This window comes from Carcharodon carcharias, chromosome 19 (assembly GCF_017639515.1).
Source record: "Carcharodon carcharias isolate sCarCar2 chromosome 19, sCarCar2.pri, whole genome shotgun sequence".
In the NCBI taxonomy this organism is placed as follows: Eukaryota; Metazoa; Chordata; class Chondrichthyes; order Lamniformes; family Lamnidae; genus Carcharodon; species Carcharodon carcharias.
The window spans coordinates 33,532,877-33,543,377 of NC_054485.1; the positions used below are offsets into that span (position 1 = coordinate 33,532,877).

At 40.3% G+C, this 10,501-nt stretch overlaps 1 protein-coding gene across 4 annotated transcripts in view; it reads left to right on the top strand.

Moving 5' to 3' along the window:
• ago4 (argonaute RISC component 4) overlaps positions 1–9,638 on the top strand; it is a 63,259-nt gene extending 53,621 nt beyond the window's left edge. For all 4 annotated transcript variants that reach the window (XM_041212215.1, XM_041212216.1, XM_041212218.1 and 1 more), the window contains 6 exons: positions 429–519; positions 1,117–1,341; positions 2,315–2,449; positions 6,556–6,657; positions 6,937–7,136; positions 8,624–9,638. In XM_041212215.1, coding sequence (XP_041068149.1) covers positions 429–519; positions 1,117–1,341; positions 2,315–2,449; positions 6,556–6,657; positions 6,937–7,136; positions 8,624–8,732 — 862 coding nt within the window. In that variant the 3' untranslated portion in view covers positions 8,733–9,638. The remainder of the gene's footprint in view (positions 1–428; positions 520–1,116; positions 1,342–2,314; positions 2,450–6,555; positions 6,658–6,936; positions 7,137–8,623) is intronic.
• Positions 9,639–10,501: the final 863 nt, after the last annotated feature.

Here is a 10,501-nt window from a genome sequence, read left to right on the forward strand (position 1 = left end):
TACTACATGCTATCCTGATTTTCTTTGCACATTTTATTGCCTTCATCTTGGCTACCATGCTGGGGAAAATGAACTCCTAATGCTAAAATTTCCTACAGGTTATTAGCACTGCAATAAAAGTACATTTAATGTCAACATTAAAACCTAAAGGAAAAGTAGTTTACAGCTTCTTCATTGGATGCTATTTTCAGGGTGATCATCTTGCCTACGACATTCCTGTGATGTACGTGCATCATAATTGCAACTTGAGCACACTGAACACTGGAGATTTAATGACTCCATTTAATTAGGAGAGAACATATTTATAATCTGTTAACTTGAGGCTTCACTTAAACTACAATTGTCCATCCTGATTAATCGGTTAAGTATTATAATATTGAACTCTAGTATTGCACTTTTAAAAATATGGAGATTTTTGTTGTATGTAGGCCTTCCGTGTTCCAGCAGCCTGTCATCTTCTTGGGAGCTGATGTCACACACCCTCCAGCTGGAGATGGCAAGAAACCTTCCATTGCTGCTGTAAGTTGTTAAATGTTGTGTTATAAAACAATTCCTGGCAATGCTGAAAAGTTGACTAACCTAAAACATGTGTTTGGGGATGCAAGTGTGTTGACAAAATATTGAAGTTAACTGGGCAGTGATCAAAGCACTTGATTTGAATTTAATACCCAGAGCGGAAGAGAAAAACCAGCCAGAGCTGGTTGAAAAATGTAATGCCAGCTTAAAACTTAGTTGTCATTAGGGAGCATCATAACCATTAGGGCACCTATGAAAAATGGCCACAAAGATAAGGTAACTGATACCAGTGGCCAGTGCCCATAGAGTCAACCTACCATGAGGCAAGGAGAGTTATGTGATGAAGGGAGAAAAGTTTTACATTTGTGGCTCAAGAGCATGCAAGAGAGAAATAACATGCCATAATTTGGACAGATTTTCAAACTCTGTTTAATGGGCAGTAGTTGTTGTATCAATTCCATATCTTCTATCTAAACATTCAGAGTCCCCCTCTTCCCACCCCCCCCCTCCACAGATGTCTCTGAAGCTATGGCATTTGTGTAACCCACAATACCCACAAAAAACTGCAGTTAAATATTAAGATTTTAGTTTGTTTTTTAGGTGGTTGGTAGTATGGATGGACATCCCAGCCGATACTGTGCAACAGTACGTGTGCAGACATCTAGACAAGAAACTTCTCAGGACCTCCAGTTCAGTCAAGAGGTGATCCAAGATTTGTCCAACATGGTCCGGGAGCTCCTAATTCAATTTTACAAATCGACCCGCTTCAAGCCAACACGCATTATCTACTACAGGGGTGGAGTTTCTGAAGGACAAATGAAACAGGTTTGTGTGTGTGGTTGAAGAGGTGCTTAACGACTCATTAGAATCAGATAACAGTACGGTGTAGAAGCTGGCCATTTGGCCCATTGAGTCTCGGTTGGTTCTCCGAAAGAGCGTTTTGATTTGTCCCAATTCCTAGTTCTTTCCCAATATCTCTGCAATTTTTTCTCTTGCATGTTTTATCCTATTCCCATTTGAAGGCTACTTTTGAACTCATCTGCATTCCAAATTCCAACCACTTGTATAATTTCTCATGTCATCTCTGGTACTTTTGCCAATCTCAAATCTATGCCCTCTGGTTATTGACCTTCAGCTATTGGAAACAGTTTCTCTTTATTTACTCTATCTAAACGCTTCACGGTTTGAAATACAAAGTACTTTTTGAAGTGCAGTCACTGTTGTAATATGGAAAACACAACAGCCAATTTGCCGATTTTTGGATTCTGTACATTGTTTTCAGTCATTAATGTTAAATTTCTGAAACTTTGTACTTATCTATTTGTCCAAAGTAAAGATTGTGATCAAACTTTTCAAGCCTATTTTGGTGACTTTTGGTGATGAATCTTATCCCTTTGTTTTCCTTCACAAAATGGCCCACTGGCAGTTCCCTCATGGGATTACGCAGATTTGGTTGTTAATTCTAGAGATACTAGTTACTGACCTTAGTCTCAACACTGTTGAGGCACTGACTAGTGGCAGCCCTCTCCCAAGAAATGGTAGTGGCCACATTTGCACTTCACAGTGGTATTGAAGGCTTAGAAGAAGAATATTTAGCCTGGAAAAAAACTGGTCAATTTAGAATGGTGTTCTAGTTTAAATAACAATTTTCAGCCATCCTATGGGATGGGGGTCTGGGAGAATAAATGATTTAGAAAAACGAACAACAAGGAAATAATATTCAACTGAACAGAAACATAGAAATGTTCTGCAATGTCACTCCTTATGTCATTTATTTTTTGTTCAAACCTGCATTTAGGTCGCCTGGCCTGAGCTTATTGCCATTCGGAAAGCCTGCATTAGCCTGGAGGAGGATTACAGACCTGGCATAACATACCTCGTCGTTCAGAAACGACATCATACGCGACTCTTCTGTGCCGACAGAAGTGAAAGGGTAGGTGTCCTGGTGTGCACATATGCTGCCATACAGAATTTTCCCTCTGGGTAAATGCACTGCAAGTTATGAAATTAAACCATATGGTGCAGGAGTGTCCAGCATGATCTCTATCAGAATGCTATATGTGTGAAGCAAGAATAGAGCTCAACAACCATGATTCCAAAGTTAAATAGCCTGCCAATTTTTTTTCTTGAAGATGATCTAGAATAACAGCCAGTTGGACAAGATATTATTAGTCTTCCATACATCCCAGTGTAAACAATTGCCTTCAGGAGAGAAGAGAAAGTCAATGAGCAGGAAAACAAAATCACTATCTTAACAGCACAGAAGGAAGCCATTTGGCCCATCATGTCTGCACTGGCTCTCTAAATGAGCATTCTGACCCAGTGCCATTGCTCTGTCTTTTCCCTGTACCTTTGGACATTGTTTCTATTCTGATAATCATCAAATGTTCTCTTGAATGCCTGGATTGAACCTGCCTCCACCACACTTCCAAGCAGTGCATTCCGGACCCGAACCACTCATGGTGTGGAAAAGTTTTTTCTCATGTCACACTTGCTTCTTTTGCAAATCACTTCAAACCTGTGTTCACTTGTAAACCTCTTCTGCACTCACTCCAATGTGTTCACATCCTTCCTATAATATGGTGTCCAGAAGTGTTCAAAGTGCTCCAGCTGACGTCTAACGAGCATCTTTTATAAATTCAGCATAACTCCCTACCCTTGTACTCTATGCCCCTATTAATAAAGCCCAGGATACTGTATGCTTCATTAACTGCTCCTGCCGCCTTCATTGATCTATGCACATATACAGCCAAGTCTTTCTGCTCCTGCATCCCCTTCAAAATTTCACCCCTTAAAACAAACCACACTAATTTTATATTTCCATAGAGATTCTTAGTACACTTGTCATTATTGGTCTGTTGTGATTTTATGATATTTGTTTACTGAATAATTACTTTTTGTTATAGAATGCTTTTAAAACGTGGTACATAATCATAGTTTTACTAGCAGTCCAGTGCTGTCAAGATGTTAATGCATCATTTTGCCTGAGTACTACCACCATTAGCCACCCAGTTACAACCTCCCACCCTCATAACCTCCTTGGCAGCAATAACAATGCCATGAGGCTTAATTAAGTAGTAGTACTGGAGTTTATGCAAGTGAAAAAACTAGAAATAAATAAAAGCTCCTGCAAATATAACCAAAGCTCTTCCAGCAATGTGCAATTATGGAGGACAAAAACATGATTTTTGAAGGCTATGGAGATGATTGTAGCTGATTAAGTACGGGATATGATTGCAATTGAACAGTAGAACTAGGCTCTATGAGTACTAAAAAACAAGTTGGTCGTGCTGGTTTACAATTGCTTACCTACCTCCTATAAAGAAAACCAAGCAAAACTACCTGTGGTCTAGAATGTTTTACCTAAAAAGATGGCAGAAGTTGATTCGATAAATAATTTTGCATACAAAAGGCTGGAATGTTGGACAAGACACGACTACTCTTTTGTAGAACCAGCACAGATGCAACAGGCAGAAAGGCTGCCTCCTATACTGTAAATTATTATGATTTCTATGGATGACTTGGACCAGCAGCCAGGGAATGCTGACGTTTGATCTTAAAGGTGAATTTTGCTGATTTTCCCTTTGAATAATTCTTTAAATTCTTTAAATCTCTTTAAATTTTCAAGGGTCCTTCAAGGCATCAGTCACTAACTTATTGAAGCAGCAATCCCAAACTGCCCTGTCCTCCTCTATCTAGCTTTGCCATCCAACATGCCCGCTGAAGGATACTCATACTAACCTCCTTCCCATCATGCTCACCGTACCCATCGCTGCATCCTTTGTCCTTTCAGGAGATCAGTCATTTGCCCCACTTTTTGCTTTTCTCTCCAGAGTGTCACTACTCTTGTAAATAAGGCCCTTACCACCCTTGTGGATGATTACATTGACATCTTAGCTTTGTATGACACAGGACATGGGTGTTGACACCTTCTCCTTACTTGTTATATTTTTCACCAACTGCCGCAGTGATATATGCTCTTTAATGTTCAGGGTTACTATGAGGTACAAATAAATAACAGACAAACTGTGGTCGATCACATCACTCTGCACAATAAATGCCAAATGCTGCCAAAATGGATTTCTTAACAACCCACCCAGACATCACAAATCTCACTGAAACTCTGTTTATCACACAAGGGTTTCCAACCTTCACCTTTGAAGACCTCGCCTTGGAATTCTCTCCAAAAGTCGATCCAACTCTGACGGTTTCAGTCTTATTTCCCGAGATTTCGTCTCCCTGGATTCCCGAGTCTGCACTCGAGTGCCAACTCTCAAACACAATTTCAGCATCTTCAGTACTTCAAGCAGAACACTACTACTCCAAAGGAATACCTTTGCCCCAACAGCCGACAGGGAGTCTCTAACCTTCGGCTGCCTTCTTCACTTAGTCAGCTCCCCACAGCCCTTTTTTCTGCCCCTGTTTCTCTGCTTTTTTTTCCTTAGCTGGGACCTGTCTCTGCCCCCTACCTGGGACTTTCTTTTGGGACCTCTCCCTGTCCCCTCTCCCTTTTTTTTGGGGGGACCTCTTCCTTCCCCCTGTCTGGGACACTGATCTTCCATGGTGCTCTACTCCCAGTCACCTGAGCCAGGTTTTCGTGCCGTTTTTCTTTTTTCTCTATGTGCAGGTGTGCTGGGCCTATCCTAGGCCCAAAGAACTTGCAGAATTGCACATGTGCAGCCACTCCTGGTTTGTGCATGCGTGGAAACTCCAAGCCCCGTTGGGAGTTGAAGTTTCCAACCTGCGCTCCCCAGCGAGATAAGTATAACAACAGTCTTGGTCTAAGCATAGACAAAAGAGCTGAACTCTCGGTGAGGTGAGAGTGGCTGCCCTTGGAGGCATACCTAGCACAAAGGAAGATGGCTGTGTTTGTTGGATGCCAATCATCTCAGCTCCGAGACATTGCTGCAAAAGTTCCTCAGGGCAGTCACTGAGGCCCAACCACCCGTGGCTGCTTTATCAATGACCTTCCTCTATCAGGTCAGAAGCGAGGATGTTCACTGATGATGCACAACATTCAGCACCATTTGTGATTCCTCAGATACGGAAGCTGTCTATATTTATATGCAGCAAGATGTAGACAATATTTGGCTTGGACTGCTAAGTGGCTAGTAACGTTCATGCCACACAAGTGACAGGCAATAGCCATCTCCAACAAGAGAGAATCTAACCATCACCCTTTGAAATTTAGTGGCATTACCATTGCTGAATCCCCCTCTATCAACATCCTAAGAGTTTCCATTGACCCAAAACTGAACTGGACCAGCCACATTAATACTGTGGCTACAAGAGCAGGTCAGAGGCTTGGAATTCTGCAGTGAGCAACTCACCTCCTGGCTCCCCAGAGCCTGTCCACCATCTACAAGGTACAAGTCATGAGTATGATGGAGCACACTTGCCTGGATGAGCGCAGCTGTAACAACACTCAAGAAGTTTGACACCATCCAGGACAAAGGACCCCATCCACCACCTTAAACATTCACTCCCTCGCCACCGACGCAGTGTCAGCAGTGTGCACCATCTACAAGTTGCAGTGCAGCAACTCACCATGGCTTCTTTGACACCACCTTCCAAGCCTGTAATCTCTACTACCTAGAAGGACAACAGCAGCAGATGCATGGGAACACTACCATCTGCAAGTTCCCCTCCAAGCCACATACCATCCTGACTTGCAACGATATTGCTATTTTTCACTGTCACTGAGTCAAAATTCTGGAATTCCCTAAAAGCACTGTTGATGTGCCTACACCACATTGACTGCAGCAGTTCAAGAAGGTGGCTTATCACCACCTCAAGGACAATTAAAGATGGGCAATAAATGCTGGCCTAGCCAGCGATGCCCACGTCCCGTAAAATTGTTTTTTTTCATGTTTTTTTCATTGCAACAATGACTAAACTTCAAAAGTGCTTTGGGATGTCTTGAGGTTGTGAAAGAAACTATAAATTTAAGTTACTTTTTTTAGTAATCCTGTTTGTCATTTTCAGCTTTTAGTTTTTCCATAACCATTTTTATAATTCAAATTATTATTCAATTGACAGGTGGGTAAAAGTGGCAATGTCCCTGCTGGCACCACTGTTGACAGCACCATCACCCATCCTTCAGAGTTTGATTTCTACCTTTGTAGTCATGCAGGAATTCAGGTACAGTAAATTCAACCACCTTCTTTTGATGTTTAAACCTATTTAAAATGTCCTAAGTTTTACTACATTTTTCAATAATTAGACAGAGATGAGTACAGAGCCTCATGCTTTTTGCAAGCTTCTCAGCTGTGTGCTTCAGCTGCCTGCTGCCCTGAGTCTCTGAAAAAATAGTGAATATTCTTTGACACAAGTGTTTCATTCTCAAACTTAACTACTGGGTGAGAATGCCAGGCACTTTCTCTGTTCCCGTAGCCACAAACAATCTTTTTTTATTCTCAGGGTACCAGCCGCCCCTCACATTACCATGTCTTGTGGGATGACAACTGCTTCTCAGCTGATGAATTGCAGCTCCTTACCTATCAGCTGTGTCATACTTATGTGCGGTGCACACGTTCTGTCTCAATTCCTGCACCAGCATATTATGCCAGGCTGGTTGCATTCAGAGCAAGATACCACCTTGTGGACAAAGATCACGACAGGTAAAATGCCGGCTTAGCTATATAAGTTGGCACTATAATTGTATGCTTGCTGAGGAAAATGGAATTTCTCTATTTTGGATGTTGCTTCACTTAATTAATTAGTCCTGTTCCCAAAAGCATACCATTCAAATTTTTCTGGCATCCATGCATGTAAAATTAAATTAATAGTTTAGGTAGTAACTGGAGTCCAATTCATGTCTCCTTTTGGTTTTGAGTGCAAAATTGAGTTTCAGGCAGCTTTGTACTGTCAGGATCATGCGTATGGAGAAAAGAGATAATCAAATTTGGCACCTTCGCTGAAAGGTAGCTGTGTCTCTGCTGTTAACTTGCTGAGGATGTCATTTATGTGTTCCACCTTCCTGAATGAAAGAACACCAAAGTAAAGGGAATGGGGAAGAAAAATTGTGCCTTCTAAAAAGAATTGCCACTTAAGTAATTACTATAGTTCTTAGTGAGGCTGTTCCCTTTTTATTTTGGAGTTTTGGGGGCTTGTGCCACCAGTTTCAGAAGCACAGGTTTTATTTAGCTTGGATAATCCCAAAGTTGAAAAACTGTTCTAGCATTTTTCTCTGTGTTGCTGCCAGCTGAGTAACACTGTGTACTTTAGAAGTTGCTGTCACCAATATGCAATGGCCTTAATAAGTCAAATACTTGTATGTTTCAAATCATTGACTACTTAGATTTTTTTTTGCTGTGCTATGATCGGCATTTGCCATTCCCTCACATGCCATGTTAATTTTGGCTGATCCTTTTGGCTTGAAAATAAGCTAAGATTGGGTATTTCTCAACAGGAAAAATCTGCAAAGACATCTTGTACTCCTTAATAGTTAGCTCAGGGGTATAGTACCAGATGGTGATGGGCCTCTGGCCTAAGTTTACTGAGTGAGTGTTCACACAAGTGAAAGTGGAAACAGTCCATGTGCCTGAAATGGCATTTCTTCCCGTGTGCAAACCCTGCACTGAATAGAACAGGATTTGCCAAACACCCCTTTGATTTCCAACAGGCTTTGTTCTCAGTTGTAGGCAAGAAAGGAACTACGTTTACTTCTTTGTGGTTGCTGGTGAGGGTTTTGTTCAGCTAAAAAATCTATTTCGGAGTGATTCTGAAAGTACTGAAGTTGTCAAGTGTAACTGCCACAAGTTAACTACAAGGGCCACAATTGAAAAGCACAGCATTCAGATCTGTTTATTTTATGTTTGACATTTTTTTGATCTGAAGGATCTGATGAAGAAAAGTATTTGGATGCTAACATTCGACCAATTTTGGTTGATTGAGGCTTTGGAGATTGTTGTAGTAGCAGTAAGATGGTCAGAACCTTTCGAAGATTATTCTTTAAAAATTAAATGTTTCTCTTTGAAGAGCTTTATTTTTAAAATAGAGAACATTAATGCATTGTTTAACATGTATATGTTACATACATATATACTGAATCAGAAATGGAAAACATTTTTCATGCAACATATATTTAACTCTTTAATCTTTACAGTGCTGAAGGGAGCCACATCTCTGGACAGAGCAATGGACGGGATCCACTGGCGCTTGCCAAGGCTGTACAAGTCCACCATGATACTCAACACACAATGTATTTTGCATAAGACCTGCTGAAGTTTCCAGCGATTTTTTTTTCCCCTAGCATACTGTGCCGTTGTGAAACGTCCTTACTTAGTGCTAATTTTTTTTAACAAACTCTTTTGAGGGCCAAGCCGGTTTCAGACCGTAGTCTACCAGCGAATAGGATGCAACGCACTGAATGACTCATTTACTCATTAGGATTTAAATGCACAGAGAAATGAGCCATTGTTCTTCAAAATCTATCAGAAGCACTATATAAGGACAATACAGGTGGTTTTTTTTCCACTGTACTGATTTTATATTTTTTACCTCAAGGCACCAAGGCCGAACATCCTAAGGAAAATATGCATGAATGACTTCGGGTGTTACTACATTCAGTAGCAAGTTTTGATATTGTGTGTTTTCTTTCTCTGTTTATACGAGGTAATACTGTTGTAAGACTCCCATCTATTTTTAATCTTTTACAAACAGACTGATGTGGGTATGTGCGTGTGAGAATGAATTTTGTAGATAGTTTTGAGTATGTCTATTGTGCAAAAGTTTCAAAGGGTGCCCTTGAAATTTATACATGTAAAGGGACAAGTATTTCCAAACTATACAAGTACAGGCAAACCCCATCATTATGCACTCAGATAACGTCAAAGGAGTTATTAACTTGGCAGGGTTTGTGCTCTTCCTGACTTCGCAGCTTCCGAGAGATTAAAGTTGGTTAAAAATGCTAGACGTTTATGCTGGGATTTAAAGGGAAGTTTGTCTGTATATTAGCATGAAGTAAACCATTTTAGAGAACTATGGTTCCAAAGTGGAAAAGCAAAATACTGCAAATGTTGGAAATCTGAAATAACAACAGGAAATTCTGAAAATACTCAGCAGATGACGCAGCATCTGACAGCATCTGTGGCGACAGAGCAGAGTTAACGTTTCAGTTTGATGACCTTTCATCAGAACAAGGAAAAGCTATTAAGTTTCCCCCCCCCCCCCAATATTGATGAAAGATCATTGACCTGAAACATCAACTCTGCTTCAGTCTCCACAGATGCTTCAAGACCTACTGAGTATTTCCAACATTTCCTGCTTTTATTGTATGGTTTCAAAATGTCTTGCTATGAATGTTTGCAAATATCCTGTGATATGTGAGATGCCTAACTCTAGGTTTGTTTGCCCTGATAATCGGTGCTCTACTGTTATCTTTTTGATGATCTGACCATTCTGTTTTTTTAGTACGGCCAGCTGGACTGTCCATCCCAGTTAGTTCACCTATCTGCTACACCAACAATGTATTTCCTATGATTGGCTATTTTGACTCATCTACAAGCTTATGGCAGTTAAAGATCAGAAGTGTTATAAATCATTGTCAATCCAAGTTATTAGTTTGACATCCTTTTTACCATGACAATCCTAATTGATGATAGGGCACTCTGCCCAAGCTGCCACTGATGAATTCCATCCCTGGTACTAGACAGTGAATTTCAATTTTTTTCAATAGGCATTTTGCACTAAAAGTTTTAATGTGTGATTTTACCTTTTTAAAAACTTAATGATAGTTGAGTATAGTAGAATTGCCATATGGATAAAATTCCTCAAATTAGATTTGCATTATCAGAAGTAAAACTGCAATTAGCAAAAGACTCAGTAGAACTGCATATGTTATGTGGAGTGTTCTGTACTTGGATATTTTGAAAAAAGCATTCTTGAATTTTTTATGCAGAATTATAAATTGTAATTGTCAGGTTTGTTTTGTCAATTTCAGAAGCTTCTAAGTACCTATTTTTGCTGCATTGAGTTTCCAGTA